Source organism: Bombina bombina, chromosome 2 (genome assembly GCF_027579735.1).
Source record: "Bombina bombina isolate aBomBom1 chromosome 2, aBomBom1.pri, whole genome shotgun sequence".
NCBI lineage: Eukaryota > Metazoa > Chordata > Amphibia > Anura > Bombinatoridae > Bombina > Bombina bombina.
The window spans coordinates 876026545-876046907 of record NC_069500.1 but is presented as its reverse complement, the minus strand read 5'-3'; the positions used below and the strand labels follow the sequence as shown (position 1 = coordinate 876046907).

General features: G+C 40.7%; 1 protein-coding gene across 4 annotated transcripts in view; it reads right to left on the bottom strand.

Annotated features, from left to right (window-relative positions):
* The window catches only part of PSD3 (pleckstrin and Sec7 domain containing 3), a 1090324-nt gene that overhangs the window by 239852 nt on the left and 830109 nt on the right, over positions 1-20363 (bottom strand). For all 4 annotated transcript variants that reach the window (XM_053703211.1, XM_053703212.1, XM_053703213.1 and 1 more), the window contains one exon: positions 18023-18219. In XM_053703211.1, coding sequence (XP_053559186.1) covers positions 18023-18219 — 197 coding nt within the window. The remainder of the gene's footprint in view (positions 1-18022; positions 18220-20363) is intronic.

Below are 20363 nucleotides of genomic sequence, written 5' to 3'. Positions count from 1 at the left end.
TCAATAAATTAATTAAATCAATTAACTACAAGTACCTACAATTAAATAAACTAAACTAAATTACAAAAACAAACAAACACTAAATTACAAAAAATAAAAAAAGATTACAAGAATTTTAAGATAATTACACCTACTCTAAGCCCCCTAATAAAATAACAAAGCCCCCCAAAATAATAAAGGTCCCTACCCTATTCTAAATTAAAAACAGAATTTATGCTTACCTGATAAATTACTTTCTCTTGCGGTGTATCCAGTCCACGGATTCATCCTTACTTGTGGGATATTCTCATTCCCTACAGGAAGTGGCAAATAGAGCACACAGCAAAGCTGTCCATATAGCTCCCCCTCTGGCTCCGCCCCCCAGTCATTCGACCGACGGTTAGGAGAAAAAGGAGAAACCATAGGGTGAAGTGGTGACTGTAGTTTAAACAAGAATTTTTAACCTGACTTAATTGCCAGGGCGGGACGTGGACTGGATACACCACTGTTTTCTCTTGCAAGGTGTATCCAGTCCACGGATTCATCCTTACTTGTGGGATAACAATACCAAAGCTTTAGGACACGGATGAAGGGAGGGAACAAGACAGGTAACCTAAACGGAAGGCACCACTGCTTGCAAAACCGTTCTCCCAAAAATAGCCTCCGAAGAAGCAAAAGTATCGAATTTGTAAAATTTGGCAAAAGTATGCAGTGAAGACCAAGTCGCTCCCTTACAAATCTGTTCAACAGAAGCCTCATTCTTGAAGCCCAAGTGGAAGCCACAGCTCTGGTGGAATGAGCTGTAATTCGTTCAGGAGGCTGCTGCCCAGCAGTCGCATAAGCCAATCGGATGATGCTTTTCAACCAGAAGGAAAGAGAGGTAGCCGTCGCTTTTTGACCTCTCCTCTTACCAGAATAGACAACAAACAAAGATGATGTTTGTCTGAAATCCTTAGTTGCTTGTAAATAGAATTTCAAAGCAGGAACCACATCAAGATTGTGTAAAAGCCGTTCCTTCTTAGAAGCTGGATTAGGACACAGAGAAGGAACAATGATTTCCTGGTTAATGTTCTTATTAGAAACAACTTTAGGAAGAAAACAAGGTTTGGTACGCAAAACAACCTTATCTGCATGGAACACCAGATAGGGTGAATTACACTGCAAAAGCAGACAATTCTGAAACTCTTCGAGCAGAAGATATAGCTACCAAAAACAAAACTTTCCAAGATAATAACTTAATATCTATGGAATGTAAAGGTTCAAACGGAACCCCTTGAAGAACTGAAAGAACTAAATTTAGACTCCATGGAGGAGCCACAGGTTTATAGACAGGCTTGATTCTGACTAACGCTTGAACATCTGGTACTTCTGCCAGACACTTGTGTAAAAGGATAGACAGAGCGGATATCTGCCCCTTTAAGGAACTAGCTGATAAACCTTTCTCCAATCCTTCTTGGAGAAAAGACAATATCCTTGGAATCCTAATCTTACTACACGAGTAACACTTGGATTCGCACCAACAAAGATATTTCCGCCATATCTTATGGTAAATTTTCCTGGTGACAGGTTTTCTAGCTTGGATCAGAGTATCTATGACTTATTCAGAGAACCCACGCTTGGATAAAATTAAGCGTTCAATCTCCAAGCAGTCATCTGCAGAGAAACTAGATTTGGATGCTTGAATGGACCCTGTATTAGAAGATCCTGCCTCATTGGCAGTGTCCATGGTGGGACAGATGACATGTCCACTAGGTCTGCATACCAAGTCCTGCGTGGCCACGCAGGCGCTATCAGAATTACGCCTGTTTGATTCTGGCTAGATAGCAAGAGTGATCCTCCGCCCACCTGATTATCTTGGTTACTTCCTTCATCGCTAAGGAACTCTTTGTTCCTCCCTGATGATTTATGTATGCTACAGTCGTGATGTTGTCTGACTGAAATCTGATGAACTTGGCCCCCGCTAGCTGAGGCCATGCCTGGAGCGTGTTGAATATCGCTCTCAGTTCCAAAATATTTATCGGGAGAAGAGACTCTTCCCGAGACCATAGGCCCTGAGCTTTCAGGGAACCCCAGACCGCGCCCCAGCCTAACAGACTGGCGTCGGTCGTTACAATGATCCACTCCGGTCTGCGGAAGCACATCCCCTGCGACAGGTGATCCTGAGACAACCACCAGAGAAGAGAATCTCTGGTTTTCTGGTCCAGTTGGATTTGAGGAGACAAATCTGCATAATCTCCATTCCACTGTTTGAGCATGCACAATTGCAGTGGCCTGAGATGAATTCGAGCAAAAACAGAATTTATGTTTACCTGATAAATTACTTTCTCCAACGGTGTGTCCGGTCCACGGCGTCATCCTTACTTGTGGGATATTCTCTTCCCCAACAGGAAATGGCAAAGAGCCCAGCAAAGCTGGTCACATGATCCCTCCTAGGCTCCGCCTACCCCAGTCATTCGACCGACGTTAAGGAGGAATATTTGCATAGGAGAAACCATATGATACCGTGGTGACTGTAGTTAAAGAAAATAAATTATCAGACCTGATTAAAAAACCAGGGCGGGCCGTGGACCGGACACACCGTTGGAGAAAGTAATTTATCAGGTAAACATAAATTCTGTTTTCTCCAACATAGGTGTGTCCGGTCCACGGTGTCATCCTTACTTGTGGGAACCAATACCAAAGCTTTAGGACACGGATGAAGGGAGGGAGCAAATCAGGTCGCCTAAATGGAAGGCACCACGGCTTGCAAAACCTTTCTCCCAAAAATAGCCTCAGAAGAAGCAAAAGTATCAAACTTGTAAAATTTGGTAAAAGTGTGCAGTGAAGACCAAGTCGCTGCCCTACATATCTGATCAACAGAAGCCTCGTTCTTGAAGGCCCATGTGGAAGCCACAGCCCTAGTGGAATGAGCTGTGATTCTTTCAGGAGGCTGCCGTCCGGCAGTCTCGTAAGCCAATCTGATGATGCTTTTAATCCAAAAAGAGAGAGAGAGGTAGAAGTTGCTTTTTGACCTCTCCTTTTACCAGAATAAACAACAAACAAGGAAGATGTTTGTCTAAAATCCTTTGTAGCATCTAAATAGAATTTTAGAGCGCGAACAACATCCAAATTGTGCAACAAACGTTCCTTCTTCGAAACTGGTTTCGGACACAAAGAAGGCACGACTATCTCCTGGTTAATGTTTTTGTTAGAAACAACCTTTGGAAGAAAACCAGGTTTAGTACGTAAAACCACCTTATCTGCATGGAACACCAGATAAGGAGGAGAACACTGCAGAGCAGATAATTCTGAAACTCTTCTAGCAGAAGAAATTGCAACCAAAAACAAAACTTTCCAAGATAATAACTTAATATCAACGGAATGTAAGGGTTCAAACGGAACCCCCTGAAGAACTGAAAGAACTAAGTTGAGACTCCAAGGAGGAGTCAAAGGTTTGTAAACAGGCTTGATTCTAACCAGAGCCTGAACAAAGGCTTGAACATCTGGCACAGCTGCCAGTTTTTTGTGAAGTAACACAGACAAGGCAGAAATCTGTCCCTTCAAGGAACTTGCAGATAATCCTTTCTCCAATCCTTCTTGAAGAAAGGATAGAATCTTAGGAATCTTTACCTTGTTCCAAGGGAATCCTTTAGATTCACACCAACAGATATATTTTTTCCATATTTTGTGGTAAATTTTTCTAGTTACAGGCTTTCTGGCCTGAACAAGAGTATCAATAACAGAATCTGAGAACCCTCGTTTTGATAAGATCAAGCGTTCAATCTCCAAGCAGTCAGCTGGAGTGAGACCAGATTCGGATGTTCGAACGGACCTTGAACAAGAAGGTCTCGTCTCAAAGGTAGCTTCCATGGTGGAGCCGATGACATATTCACCAGATCTGCATACCAAGTCCTGCGTGGCCACGCAGGAGCTATCAAGATCACCGACGCCCTCTCCTGATTGATCCTGGCTACCAGCCTGGGGATGAGAGGAAACGGCGGGAATACATAAGCTAGTTTGAAGGTCCAAGGTGCTACTAGTGCATCTACTAGAGTCGCCTTGGGATCCCTGGATCTGGACCCGTAGCAAGGAACCTTGAAGTTCTGACGAGAGGCCATCAGATCCATGTCTGGAATGCCCCACAGTTGAGTAATTTGGGCAAAGATTTCCGGATGGAGTTCCCACTCCCCCGGATGTAATGTCTGACGACTCAGAAAATCCGCTTCCCAATTTTCCACTCCTGGGATGTGGATTGCAGACAGGTGGCAGGAGTGAGTCTCCGCCCATTGAATGATTTTGGTCACTTCTTCCATCGCCAGGGAACTCCTTGTTCCCCCCTGATGGTTGATGTACGCAACAGTCGTCATGTTGTCTGATTGAAACCGTATGAACTTGGCCTTTGCTAGCTGAGGCCAAGCCTTGAGAGCATTGAATATCGCTCTCAGTTCCAGAATATTTATCGGTAGAAGAGATTCTTCCCGAGACCAAAGACCCTGAGCTTTCAGGGATCCCCAGACCGCGCCCCAGCCCATCAGACTGGCGTCGGTCGTGACAATGACCCACTCTGGTCTGCGGAAGGTCATCCCTTGTGACAGGTTGTCCAGGGACAGCCACCAACGGAATGAGACTCTGGTCCTCTGATTTACTTGTATCTTCGGAGACAAGTCTGTATAGTCCCCATTCCACTGACTGAGCATGCACAGTTGTAATGGTCTTAGATGAATGCGCGCAAAAGGAACTATGTCCATTGCCGCTACCATCAAACCTATTACTTCCATGCACTGCGCTATGGAAGGAAGAGGAACGGAATGAAGTGTTTGACAAGAGTTTAGAAGTTTTGTTTTTCTGGCCTCTGTCAGAAAAATCCTCATTTCTAAGGAGTCTATTATTGTTCCCAAGAAGGGAACCCTTGTCGACGGAGATAGAGAACTCTTTTCCACGTTCACTTTCCATCCGTGAGATCTGAGAAAGGCCAGGACTATGTCCGTGTGAGCCTTTGCTTGAGGAAGGGACGACGCTTGAATCAGAATGTCGTCCAAGTAAGGTACTACTGCAATGCCCCTTGGTCTTAGCACCGCTAGAAGGGACCCTAGTACCTTTGTGAAAATCCTTGGAGCAGTAGCTAATCCGAAAGGAAGCGCCACGAACTGGTAATGCTTGTCCAGGAATGCAAACCTTAGGAACCGATGATGTTCCTTGTGGATAGGAATATGTAGATACGCATCCTTTAAATCCACCGTGGTCATGAATTGACCTTCCTGGATGGAAGGAAGAATTGTTCGAATGGTTTCCATTTTGAACGATGGAACCTTGAGAAACTTGTTTAAGATCTTGAGATCTAAGATTGGTCTGAACGTTCCCTCTTTTTTGGGAACTACGAACAGATTGGAGTAGAACCCCATCCCTTGTTCTCCTAATGGAACAGGATGAATCACTCCCATTTTTAACAGGTCTTCTACACAATGTAAGAATGCCTGTCTCTTTATGTGGTCTGACGACAATTGAGACCTGTGGAACCTCCCCCTTGGGGGAAGCCCCTTGAATTCCAGAAGATAACCTTGGGAGACTATTTCTAGTGCCCAAGGATCCAGAACATCTCTTGCCCAAGCCTGAGCGAAGAGAGAGAGTCTGCCCCCCACCAGATCCGGTCCCGGATCGGGGGCCAACATTTCATGCTGTCTTGGTAGCAGTGGCAGGTTTCTTGGCCTGCTTTCCCTTGTTCCAGCCTTGCATTGGTCTCCAGGCTGGCTTGGCTTGAGAAGTATTACCCTCTTGCTTAGAGGACGTAGCACTTGGGGCTGGTCCGTTTCTACGAAAGGGACGAAAATTAGGTTTATTTTTGGCCTTGAAAGACCTATCCTGAGGAAGGGCGTGGCCCTTACCCCCAGTGATATCAGAGATAATCTCTTTCAAGTCAGGGCCAAACAGCGTTTTCCCCTTGAAAGGAATGTTAAGGAGTTTGTTCTTGGAAGACGCATCCGCTGACCAAGATTTCAACCAAAGCGCTCTACGCGCCACAATAGCAAACCCAGAATTCTTCGCCGCTAACCTAGCCAATTGCAAAGTGGCGTCTAGGGTGAAAGAATTAGCCAATTTGAGAGCACGGATTCTGTCCATAATCTCCTCATAAGGAGGAGAATCACTATCGATCGCCTTTACTAGCTCATCGAACCAGAAACACGCGGCTGTAGTGACAGGGACAATGCATGAAATTGGTTGTAGAAGGTAACCTTGCTGAACAAACATCTTTTTAAGCAAACCTTCTAATTTTTTATCCATAGGATCTTTGAAAGCACAACTATCTTCTATGGGTATAGTGGTGCGTTTGTTTAAAGTAGAAACCGCTCCCTCGACCTTGGGGACAGTCTGCCATAAGTCCTTTCTAGGGTCGACCATAGGAAACAATTTTTTAAATATGGGGGGAGGGACGAAAGGTATACCGGGCCTTTCCCATTCTTTATTTACAATGTCCGCCACCCGCTTGGGTATAGGAAAAGCTTCTGGGAGCCCCGGGACCTCTAGGAACTTGTCCATTTTACATAGTTTCTCTGGGATGATCAAATTCTCACAATCATCCAGAGTGGATAATACCTCCTTAAGCAGAGCGCGGAGATGTTCCAATTTAAATTTAAATGTAATCACATCGGGTTCAGCTTGTTGAGAAATTTTCCCTGAATCTGAAATTTCTCCCTCAGACAAAACCTCCCTGGCCCCCTCAGACTGGTGTAGGGGCATTTCAGAACCATTATCATCAGCGTCCTCATGCTCTTCAGTATCTAAAACAGAGCAGTCGCGCTTACGCTGATAAGTGGGCATTTTGGCTAAAATGTTTTTGATAGAATTATCCATTACAGCCGTTAATTGTTGCATAGTAAGGAGTATTGGCGCGCTAGATGTACTAGGGGCCTCCTGAGTGGGCAAGACTCGTGTAGACGAAGGAGGGAATGATGCAGTACCATGCTTACTCCCTTCACTTGAGGAATCATCTTGGGCATCATTTTAAGTGTCACATAAATCACATTTATTTAAATGAGAAGGAACCTTGGCTTCCCCACATTCAGAACACAGTCTATCTGGTAGTTCAGACATGTTAAACAGGCATAAACTTGATAACAAAGTACAAAAAACGTTTTAAAATAAAACCGTTACTGTCACTTTAAATTTTAAACTGAACACACTTTATTACTGCAATTGCGAAAAAGTATGAAGGAATTGTTCAAAATTCACCACAGTGTCTTAAAGCCTTAAAAGTATTGCACACCAAATTTGGAAGCTTTAACCCTTAAAATAACGGAACCGGAGCCGTTTTTAACTTTTTTAACTTTAACCCCTTTACAGTCCCTGGTATCTGCTTTGCTGAGACCCAACCAAGCCCAAAGGGGAATACGATACCAAATGACGCCTTCAGAAAGTCTTTTCTATGTATCAGAGCTCCTCACACATGCGACTGCATGTCATGCTTCTCAAAAACAAGTGCGCAATACCGGCGCGAAAATGAGGCTCTGCCTATGATTAGGGAAAGCCCCTAGAGAATAAGGTGTCTAAAACAGTGCCTGCCGATATTATTTAACAAAAATACCCAGATTAAATGATTCCTCAAGGCTAAATATGTGTAATATATGAATCGATTTAGCCCAGAAAATGTCTACAGTCTTAATAAGCCCTTGTGAAGCCCTTATTTACTGTCTGAATAAAAATGGCTTACCGGATCCCATAGGGAAAATGACAGCTTCCAGCATTACATCGTCTTGTTAGAATGTGTCATACCTCAAGCAGCAAAAGACTGCTCACTGTTCCCCCAACTGAAGTTAATTCCTCTCAACAGTCCTGTGTGGAACAGCCATGGATTTTAGTAACGGTTGCTAAAATCATTTTCCTCATACAAACAGAAATCTTCATCTCTTTTCTGTTTCAGAGTAAATAGTACATACCAGCACTATTTTAAAATAACAAACTCTTGATTGAATAATAAAAACTACAGTTAAACACTAAAAAACTCTAAGCCATCTCCGTGGAGATGTTGCCTGTACAACGGCAAAGAGAATGACTGGGGTAGGCGGAGCCTAGGAGGGATCATGTGACCAGCTTTGCTGGGCTCTTTGCCATTTCCTGTTGGGGAAGAGAATATCCCACAAGTAAGGATGACGCCGTGGACCGGACACACCTATGTTGGAGAAAGGGACTACGTCCATTGCTGCTACCATTAATCCGATTACCTCCATGCACTGAGCTACAGATGGCCGAGAAATGGAATGAAGAGCTCGGCAAGTACTTAGAAGCTTTAACCTTCTGACCTCCGTCAGAAATATTTTAATTTCTACCGAGTCTATTAATGTTCCCAGGAAGGGAACCCTTGTGAGCGGGGACAGAGAACTTTTTTCACTTTACCCTCCCGTGGAGATGCTACTTGTTAGAGCGGCAAAGAGAACTACTGGGGGCCGAGCCAGAGGGGGAGCTATATGGACAGCTTTGCTGTGTGCTCTCTTTGCCACTTCCTGTAGGGAATGAGAATATCCCACAAGTAAGGATGAATCCGTGGACTGGATACACCTTGCAAGAGAAAAGTAACCAGCTCTTTTACCAGCCTTTAAAAGGGCTTTTTGCAGGGCATGCCCCAAAGTAAAAAGCTCTTTTGCCTGTAAAAACCCCACAATACCACCCCCCAACATTACAACCCACCATCCACATACCCCTACTCTAACCCAACCCCCCCTTAAATAAACCTAACACTACCCCCCTGAAGATCTCCCTACCTTGAGTCGTGTTCACCCAGCCGGGCATCGATGGACCAAAAGAGGACATCCGGAGCGGCAGAAGTCTTCATCCTATCCGGGCAGAAGAGGACATCTGTACCGGTAGACATCTTCATCCAAGCGGCATCTTCTATCTTCATCCATCCGGAGCGGAGCCATCTTCTTCCAGCCGGCGCGGATCCATCCTTCTTCCACGATGCCTACTCGCCGAATGAAGGTTCCTTTAAATGACGTCATCCGCAAAAAGCCCTTTTAAGGGCTGGTAAAAGAGTTGGTTACTTTTTAATTTAGAATAGGGTAGGGACCTTTATTATTTTGGGGGGCTTTGTTATTTTATTAGGGGGCTTAGAGTAGGTGTAATTAGCTTAAAATTCTTGTAATCTTTTTTTTATTTTTTGTAATTTAGTGTTTGTTTGTTTTTGTAATTTAGTTTAGTTTATTTAATTGTAGGTAATTGTAGGTACTTGTAGGTAATTGATTTAATTCATTTATTGATAGTGTAGTGTTAGGTTTAATTGTAACTTAGGTTAGGATTTATTTTACAGGTAATTTTGTAATTATTTTAACTAGGTAGCTATTAAATAGTAAATAACCATTTAATAGCTATTGTACCTAGTTTAAATAAATACAAAGTTGCCTGTAAAATAAATATAAATCCTAAAATAGCTACAATATAATTATTTGTTATATTGTAGCTATATTAGGGTTTATTTTACAGGTAAGTATTTAGATTTAAATAGGAATACTTTAGTTAATAATATTTAATTTATTTAGTTAGATTAAAATTATATTTAATTTAGGGGGGTGTTAGGGTTAGGGTTAGACTTAGCTTTAAAGGTTAATACATTTATTATAGTAGCGGCGAGGTCCGGTCGGCAGATTAGGGGTTAATAAGTGTAGGTAAGGTAGCAGCGACGTTGGGGGGGCAGATTAGGGGTTAATAAATATAATATAGGGGTCGGCAATGTTGGGGGCAGCAGATTAGGGGTTCATAAGGATAATGTAGGTGGCGGCGGTGTCCAGAGCGGCAGATTAGGGGTTAATAATATAATGCAGGTGTCAGCGATAGCGGGGGCGGCAGATTAGGGGTTAATAAGTGTAAGGTTAGGGGTGTTTAGACTCGGGGTTCATGTTAGGGTGTTAGGGGCAGACTTAGAAAGTGTTTCCCCATAGGAAACAATGGGGCTGCGTTGGGAGCTGAACGCTGCTTTTTTACAGGTGTTTGGGTTTTTTTCAGCCCAAACTGCCCCATTGTTTCCTATGGGGGAATCGTGCACAAGCACGTTTTAGCTGCTTACCGCTACCGTAAGCAACGCTAACATTGAGGGTTGAAGTGGCGGTACATTAGGCTCAACACACCCTTTTTGGAGCCTAACGCAGCCCCTCAGACAACTCTAAATACCAGCTTTGTCTTAAGGGTGCGTTGGGAAAAAAAAAGCGGCGTTAGCTACGCGGGTCTTTACCGACAAAACTCTAAATCTAGGCGTTTATACGTTATTGAACTGAACAGCATAACCTTCAGAGCTAAGAGGGTTTAAAAGGACATTAAAAATTGCATGAATTAAATGCAAGTCGTAATGATGTATTCAAAGCTAAGATTTTAGCTGTTTAAATATTGAAGAAATAAATGTAGAGGTGTTGTCTCCATAAAGTAATGTGAGAAGCCATGTTAAAAAACAAGGCTTAAAAGCAAGTTATCTTATCTTATCTGCTTTTGCTGACCTCTGTTCGGAACAGTTATACATTAGTTTCTAGAGTAACAATCTGACAATGTTTAAAGGGACATTTTTTTCTTTTATATAAAAGAGCTCATTCTAAAATGTATTTAAGTTTTTTTTTGACAAACCAGCCCGGGGGGAAAAAACTTGTCAAAATTGTATATAATTCCACCAATAAAGTAATTGCAGTTCCCTAATTGGGAACCTGTCCACCTGCAAGTTGATAAATGTAGTGCGTAGACTTGCAGGGTTGGTAGAGCTAAAACTACATGCTCTAGCAACGTCATTTTTGCACAACGCCCCTTTAAGTATGGTGTGTCTCTTTATGTAAAATAATACAAATCATTTTTTTTCCTGTGTTATGTTTATTTACAAGATTTGTCCACTAATGTCATTAAAGTCTTATACAATATGCACATAAGTATCATTATTATTAGTAATAATAAAAAACAAAACTGTATAAAACGACAATATTATAACAAATAGGGAAGAGGGAATATGCAGATACTTTTTTTATGCAGAGCACATACTGTAGCATGTTTTGTATTGAGAAAGAGCACCACAAAATAATGCGCATATTATTCATCTCGATAAAATGCAAGTGCTGAAGGGCATCAAAAACTAAAGTTTATGACTAAGCAGAAATGTCAAAAGCGATTATGAGAATTAAACATAATTCAAAAGACAGTAAATGAAAGTGCATTTCTAGAGACTGGCTTTGTGATGGGTCCATGAATGAGAATTCTAATCTATTTTTATGAAAGTGTCAAGTGTAAAATCTAATATTGAACGGCCCTTTTAAAGTGACATTCTACTCAATTTAAAAACCATCATTTATATTAACATTCTTACTTCATGCCTCAATTTCAACATTGTTTAGTGAACCTGCATAATCTGACAAAGTAAATGTAAAGGTTTTAACAATTTGTGAGTACTGTTGTGTATAAAAAGTATACATAGTTATAGAAGATGATAGAAACCCCTGCAATTTTAGTAACTTGTAAAATTTAGAAAAAGTGTGTAAGGAGGACCAGGTAGCTGTCTTACAAATTTAATCCATTGAAGCTTCATTCTTAAAAGCCCAAGAGGAAGCCATTGCTCTAGTGGAATGAGCTGTTATCCTCTCAGGAGGCTGTCTCCCCACAGTCTCATAAGCGAAGCGGAAGACACTCTTCAACCAGAAAGATAGGGAAGTCGTAGTAGCCTTCTGCAACTTACGCTTCCCCGTATTGATGACAAACAAAGAGGAAGATTGTCTGAATTCTTTAGTAACCTGAAGATAGAACTTCAAGGCACGAACCACATCTAGATTGTGAAGCAAGCGTTCCTTCGCTGAAGAAGGATTAGGACACAAGAAAGGAACAACAATTTCTTGATTAATGTTATGATCTGACACCACCTTAGGGAGGAACCCTAATTTAGTACGTAAAACTGCCTTATCAGCATGGAAAACCAAATAAGGGGGATCACATTGCAAAAGCAGAAATCTCAGAAACTCTGCGCGTAATAGCCAACAAAAAAAGAACCTTCCAAGATAAGAATTTAATGTCGACAGTAAGCATAGGCTCAAACGGAGCCTGCTGCAAAACACTAACAACAAGATCGAGGCTCCAAGCCAGAGATCCAGATCTAAACACAGGTCTGATCCTAGTCAGAGCCTTAACAAAGAACTGCACATCCGGAAGCTTAGCTAATCTCTTGTGCAGTCCTATAGTGACAAAAGGCAAACAAAGACTGGGGGATAGGGGAAGTGGAAGGGCTATTTAAGCCTTTGGCTGGGGTGTCTTTGCCTCCTCCCGGTGGCCAGGTGTTGTATTTCCCAACAGTAAGGAATTAATTTGTTGACTCTCCCTGCCTTATGGAAGGAAAGTTTAATTTTGACTAGATTATTCCTTTAACATTGTCTACACTGTATTTCTGATCAGTTTGACATTATTTTAACGGACAAAAAAAGTTTGCTTTTCTTTTGAAAACAAGGAAATTCCTAAGTCACCCTGAACTTTTGAACACTAGTGTAAATGTATTTTTTCTTTGAAGGAACTATTAATGGACTGAGACTGCAAGACTTTCATCTGTGGGTGCAAAAAAATTTAAATTAATATTTCTTGGAAATAATGAGACGTAACCTCTTTATACAGAACCTCTTCTAAAAGTTACTAGAAATGAGGCAGGGTTTATGACCTGTAAATAAAAACCATATAATTGTATATAGTGCATTATGACTTTAGGTAAACAAAACTAACTTTCTCCTTCTACAAAGAGTTAAAACAGCTAAGCCAATAAAACAGAAACATCAAAAAAGAAAGGAAGGTGCACCCAGCTAAACGTATGATGACTGCTATGTTTTTCTGGATAGCTATAAGTTCACCCTATACGGCTGACTGGAACAGCCAATAGAATGCAAGCTCAATCCTATTGGCTGATTGGATCAGCCAATAGGATTTTTCCTACCTTAATTCCGATTGGCTGATAGAATTCTATCAGCCAATCGGAATTGAAGGGACGCCATCTTGGATGACGTCACTTAAAGGAACCTTCATTCTTCAGTCGCCGTCGAACGAAGAGGATGCTTCGTGTCGGATGTCTTGAAGATGGAGCCGCTCCGCGCCGGATGGATGAAGATAGAAAATGCCGCCTGGATGAAGACTTCTGCCCGTCTGGAGGACATCTTCTGCCCGGCTTGGATGAAGACTTCTGTCTGTCTGGAGGACCACTTCTGCCGAATTCGTTGAGGACTTCGGCCCGGTTGGGTGAAGACTTCTCAAGGTAGGGTGATCTTCAAGGGGTTAGTGTTAGGTTTTTTTAAGGGGGGATTGGGTGGGTTTTAGAGTAGGGTTGGGTGTGTGGGTGGTGGGTTTTAATGTTGGGGGGGGGGGTTGTATTTCTTTTTTTACAGGTAAAAGAGCTGATTACTTTGGGGAAATGCCCCGCAAAAGGCCCTTTTAAGGGCTATTTGTAATTTAGTATAGAGTAGGGCTTTTTATTATTTTGGGGGGCTTTTTTATTTTATTAGGGGGATTAGATTAGGTATAATTAGTTTAAAAAACTTGTAATTATTTTATTATTTTCTGTAATTTAGTGGGGGGGTTTGTACTTTAGATAATTTTTCTTAATTGTATTTAATTGTATTTAGTTTAGTTAATTTATTTAATTATAGTGTAGTGTTAGGTGTAATTGTAATTTAGGCTAGGTTTTATTTTACAGGTATATTTGTCTTTATTTTAACTAGGAAGTTATTAAATAGTTAATAACTATTTAATAACTATTCTACCTAGTTAAACTAAATACAAAGTTGCCTGTAAAATAAATATAAACCCTAAGATAGCTACAGTGTAACTATTAGTTATATTGTAGCTAGCTTAGGGTTTATTTTATAGGTAAGTATTTAGTTTTAAATAGGAATAATTTATTTAATGATAGTAATATTTATTTTGATTTATTTAAATTATATTTAAGTTAGGGGGTCTTAGGATTAGGGCGGCGACGTTGGGGGCGGCAGATTAGGGGTTAATAAATATAGGTAGGTGGCGGCGGTGTAGGGGGGGCAGATTAGGGGTTAATAAATGTAGGTAGGTGGCGGCGGTGCAGGGGGGGCAGATTAGGGGTTAATAAATATAATGTAGGTGGTGGTGGGCTCTGGGAGTGGCGGTTTAGGAGTTAATAATTGAATTTAGTTGCGGCGGTTTAGGGGTTAAACCATTTATTTAGTTGCGGTGGGGTCCGGGAGCAGCGGTTTAGGGGTTAAACAATTTATTTAGTTGCGGCGGGGTCCGGGAGCGGCGGTTTAGGGGTAATAAGTATAATGTAGGTGGCGGAGGTGTAGGGGGGGCAGATTAGGGGTGTTTAGACTCGGGGTACATGTTAGGTGTAGACATTACCATAGGAATCAATGGGATATCGGGCAGCAGCGAACATGAGCTTTCGTTGCTTTCAGACTCCCCGTTGATTCCTATCGTATCCGCCGCCTCCAAAGAGGCGGATTGAAAACCAGGTACGCTGGGCCGGAAAAGTGCTGAGCGTATCTGCTAGCTATTTGATAACTATCAAAAGTAGTCAGATTGTGCCGAACTTGCATTCGGAACATCTGGAGTGACGTAAGCATCGATCTGTGTCGGACTGAGTCCGGCGGATCGTATGTTACATCACTAAATTCTACTTTTGCCGGTCTGTAGGGTTTGATAACTAAGGCGAATCAGGCTCGCCACAAATACGCTGCGGAATTCCAGCGTATTTGCGGTTGACGGCTTGAAAAATAGAGGCCATTGTCTTCAAGCTATGCATTGTTGGCTTTAAAGTGCATGTATAGGACTTATAGGTTAGCGTCAACATTATTTTCCGTTGAATGACTGAATAATGAATGTATATTCTTAATGAATGTGTATTTGTGTGTATTGTGTATGCATATTATATATATATATATATATATATATATATATATATATAGAGAGAGAGAGAGAGAGAGAGAGAGAGAGAGATAGATAGATAGATAGATAGATAGATAGATAGAGATATATTGTTTCCTGATTCTTTATACACATTTTATGCTTTAGAATTGATTTCTAACTAGACACAGTCACAAAGAAAGATTAAATGAAATCCTGAGTATAGATGTATGAGCTAAGCACTTTCTCAGAGGGCCAAAGATCATTATAATGCATGGATTTAGGAATCAGTCACTGATTATAATCTAGAAGAATTCATGCATGAATGTAAGGCAGCGTCCACGGTTAATTTGATTTTGTAGAGATGTCAGCTGAAAAGAGCATTTTCATTTGTGGCACAGTGAAGAAAAAGCTTTTTGCCTTGTTCTTGCTTGATTGCATAGTTGTGGATGAATGATATGAATGTCAAAACTTATAAGAAGAACAGCAGGGCCTATAAAGCTGTGTCTATAAAATTCTAATAAAGTAACAAAGGCAAAAAAACATAAATGGACGCCTGACATTAAGAAAGTCCTGCTGAGGCCTGCTGGGCACTGTCAGATATGATAAAATAGATAGTTGCAGTGCTGAACATTATCATTTAAAGGGCCTCTTGTGACTCCAGAATCCCCAATAGGACAACTCTGTACGTTTAAATGGAAATAAAACTGTAACCTGTGTCTGTGCCTGCACATGCCAGATGAACACTCCCTTGCAAGTCCTGGGACTAGCATTCTTTACAGTGGGGTGTGAATACTTAAGAAATTTTGAGGTAAATATCTTCCTTTTTTACATAAAGATGTTCAGGTGATATTTTCTAGTCGGCTTATTACAACTATGCTGCATCACTTTCAAATACTTTCACATGTGGGTATCATGTCCCTTTAAGTTTTACTTCCATGTTCCTTTAATATGAAGTCACAGCATGGATTCAATTCCATGATTTAATTTTAAACATATCAAGATACAGAGGGGTAGTTATCAACCTGTCTACCTCAAATACGCTGGAACTGATTGGCTGATTCAGTCAGCCAATCAGATTTTTCTACCTTAATACCAATTGGCTGATAGAATCCTATCAGCCAATCGGAATTCGAGTGACGCCATCTTGGATGACGTCACTTAAAGGTACCGTCGTCGTTAGTCGTCGGGAAAAAGAGGATGGATCCGCGTAGGCTCTTCTGAAGATGGCTCCGCTCCGGATGGATGAAGACGCCGTCTGGATGAAGACTTCTATCGGATCGAAGACCTCTTCAGCGCCGCCTGGATGATGACTTCTGCCGCTCCGGATCTCCTCTTCGGTTCCATCGGTGGTCGGCTGGCTGAACACGACTCAAGGTAGGATGATCTTCAGGGGGGTAGTGTTAGGTTTATTTAAGGGGGGTTTGGGTTAGATTAGGGGTATGTGGGTGGTGGGTTTTAATGTTGGGGGGGTTGTATTTTTCTTTTACAGGCAAAAGAGCTGTTTTATTTGGGGCATGCCCCGCAAAAGGCCCTTTTAAGGGCTGGTAAGGTAAAAGAGCTGGTAACTTTTTAATTAAGAATAGGGTAGGGCATTTTTTTTATTTGGGGGGGCTTTGTTATTTTATTAGGGGGCTTAGATTAGGTGTAAGTAGCTTAAAATTGTTGTAATATTTGTTAAATGTTTGTAACTTATTTTTTTTATTTTTTGTACTTTAGTTAGTTTATTTAATTGTATTTAATTGTAGTTATTTGTAGGTAATTAATTTAATGATAGTGTAGTGTTTAGGGGTTAATGCATTTATAAGAGTTGTGGCGGTGTCCGGGAGCGGCAGTTTAGGGGTTAGTAACTTAGTTGCGGGGGGCTCCGGGGGCGCCGGTATAGGGGGTAGAACAGTGTAGTTAGTGTGAGTGCTTAGTGACAGGGGTATCAATAAAGCTGGGAAACAGCCGAAGAGCAGCGAGATCGGATGAGTGATAACTATCACAATCCGCTGCTCATCGCCCCGTACTTGGTGCACGGCTTTTTGACAGCTTTTTTGATAACTTCGCCAAACGTATTCAGGTCCGCGACGGCGATGGTAGGCGAGCTTAGGCGGGCGTATTGGACCGGCGAAGGCAGGTAAAGTTGACGGCTTGATAACTACCCCCCACAGTGTGGCACCTTGCAATTTTATTACATGTTGGAGTCCTATCGGTCCACTTTTTTTGGCACAATGAATATTTCAATGGCTTTTTACACTAAGAGCTGAGTCACATGTTTGTGTGAGTACGATTTCATCTATCTGTCAGATTGGATTTCTCACAGAACTTCACTATTGTTTGTTATTTAATTTTTTAAGGATACATACACAGAAGACCCATAGGGGCCGATTTATCATCCGTCTGTCCAACATGATCTGCTCAGCGGATCATGTCCGACAGACATCAATGAATGCCGACAACATACGTTGTCAGCATTTATCATTGCACAAGCAGTTCTAGTGAACTGCATGTGCAATGCCGCCCCCTGCAGATTCACGGCCGCTAGCAGGGGATGTCAATCAGCCCGATCATATGAGCGGATTGATGTCTGCAGTCTCAGAGGTGGCGGACCAGTTAAGGAGCAGCTGTTTCCGGCGAACCTTGATAAATCGGCTCCCTAGACTGAATATCCTTTCCTTTGTGCACTTTATTACACATTTGTTTTTAGTTTTATTTATTCATTTGTGTATTATTACAGGATATTAATTTATTTTCATTTTATACAGCTTAAAATGCTGGAAAAAATATTCTTTAAAGGGAAAGTGATTCAGATAGAGAATACAATTTTAAACAACTAATTTGCTTCATTCTCTTGTATCCTTTGTTGAACTAGCAGTAATACACTACTGGGAGCTAGTTAGCACACTGAATGAGCCAATAACATGAGGCATATTTGTGCAGCCACCTATCAACAGCTCCTAAGCCTACCTAGGTATCCCTTTCAACAAAATATACCAAAAGAACAAAACAAATGAGATAATAGTAGTAAATAATTGGAAAGCTGTTTAAAATCACATGCTCTATCCGAATCATGAAAGAAAGTATTTGGGTTTCGTGTCCCTTTAAGTCAAATGCACCAGAAACTAATATCACTGCTGCTTTCTTTACAATGATGTGGTTTAGCAATGAAAAACAAGAGTTTGATTTTGAATCAAAACATTTTTCTAATGAAATGAAATATCCTTACTTTTCTTGCCGTCCATGTCTGCATGAATTTTTCGGGCAAGGAATCCAGCCTTGTACACTGCAGCATTTGGGTCATGGGGTATATCCAAGAAAGGATTGCTGCTGCTTCCGATTCTGCTCACACCCTTTGATTGCATTCCATTGGGTTTGTCATCATTGCTGTCAGATGGAGATTTTTTCATTGCTTCAGGGTCATCCCTAAGAGAGAAAAAACACTTACTATTGAGGAATCAATAAAACTGGCTAAAAGGACATTAGAGACATTGTATATGTGCATAGTAGATCAACAATTAAAGGAACAGTAAACAACACTTCTGTTGTGTTGCTATAGAATAACCAAATTCTAATCCACCATTTGCATTATTTCAAGGAGCCAATCTGGGCTTTAGTCTGCAAACAACAAGGCAAGTCACTGTCATACAGTTAGTATAATGTCAATTTTCAGAGCTAAATTACATGAAAAGGGGGCAAAATAAATAAAGCACATATATTACAAAGATGCTTCATTACACATAGCTAAACATATTATATAAAAATCTCAATGTGTTTACCATCTCTTTAATCAATACATTGCAAAAGCAACATCTGCATTGATTTTAGTCCATTGGCACATCCCTACAAACCCTGTGATATCTTATCTTTTCTGCTAAAGTCAGTTAGTGACAGCTAAAGATAAGCTCCAGCATTAATTAAGCAATTACTTTATGTCATGCAGCAGTTTCATGGATCCAAGATGCATTGCAGCCTCTCTGAGACGAAAACCTCAAATTACAGTAAAAAGTGAAAAACATTAATATGCCTGTATACTGCAAAGTTGTATTTCTTTTATTATGCATAAGCAAATTATTCAGGATGACATGTTGAACTTAATGTCCCTTATTTATTTAATAGTGTCCCAATTTGGATTTAATAGTTTGAAGGTGTGAGGCTAACAGCTTATATTTGTGACACAATTGGCAAACTTAATTCATGTGATATCCCTATTTATATTATATTCAAAATCCCACTAATAAAGTTATACAAATATACACTGAGGGAAATGTAACTCAAATGCTAAATAACTTGAATGTGATGCAGCATAGCTGTAAAATGCTGACTAAAAAAAAATATCACCTGGTTATCTCCATGTAAAAAAGGAGATATTTATCCTCAACATGTCCTCGGTAGCCACGTCCCACTGTAAAGGGGCTTATGGCAGCCAATCAGGTTGTTTGTCCTAAAACTTGCAAGGGGCCGTGCATCTGGCATGTGCAGCACAGTCACTTTATTTCCCTCCTCAGTTTAATCAAGTTTACAATGAAATCTTGCAAGATCACAGTAAACGAGATCAAAGTGAGAACACTGATGCTTCTGATTGGCTGTTTTTTTCACCATTCAGATGACAGTAAAACAGGTAGCTGAAGCATAACTGCTCACAGTGCACTTACGCTGGTGAGCTGAACACATTTTGAGGTAAAATATCATCTTTTTTAAAAAGAGATGTTCAGGTGATATGTTATAGTTAGCTTTTTACAGGTATGCTCCACTGCTTGTAAGTGATTCAGTACTGCCCCTTTAATGCACTGCTATTATTCAATGCAAATCTTAAGCTATGTATTTAGAACATTATACACTGAAAATCAAAGGTATACATGTTCCTGGGAATCTAGTTCTGATAAAAGGAGCTGCTGCTGCTAAGAAACATTTTTGCACTAAATAGATAACCTTTTTATTAGAACAGATCCTTTCATTGGGCATCAAACATAGGGCATGCCATTTTAAATAAATTTACTTTTATCATCAAATTTGCTTTGTTCTCTTGGTATTATTTGTTAAAAGCTACACCTAGGTAGGCTCATATGCTAAAGTCTAAGCCCTTGAAGGCTGCCTCTTACCTGAATGCATTTGACAGTTTTTTCACAGCTAAAGGGCATTAGTTCATGTGTGCCATATAAATAACATTGTGCTCACGCCTGTGGAGTTACTTATGAGAGTGCACTGATTGGCTAAAATTCAAGTCTGTCAAAAGAACTGAGATAAGGGGCAGTTTGCAGAGGCTTAGATACAAGGTAATCACAGAGGTAAAAAGTATATTAATATAACAGTGTTGGTTATGCAGAACTGGGGAATGGGTAATAAAGGGATTATCTCTCTTTTTAAACAATAAAAAATGTGGAGTAGACTGTCCCTTTAAAGATTATCAAATTAACACTGAGGCTTGCATTAATATATTTTTTTTATGTTTTCTCTCATTGGCTGCCTAGTAAATTAATTAAAGAAACATTGTAGTCAACTTTTTCTTTTGGTTCAGCTTAAAGGAACAGTAAATACAGTAGATTTGCATAATAAACAAATGATAAAAA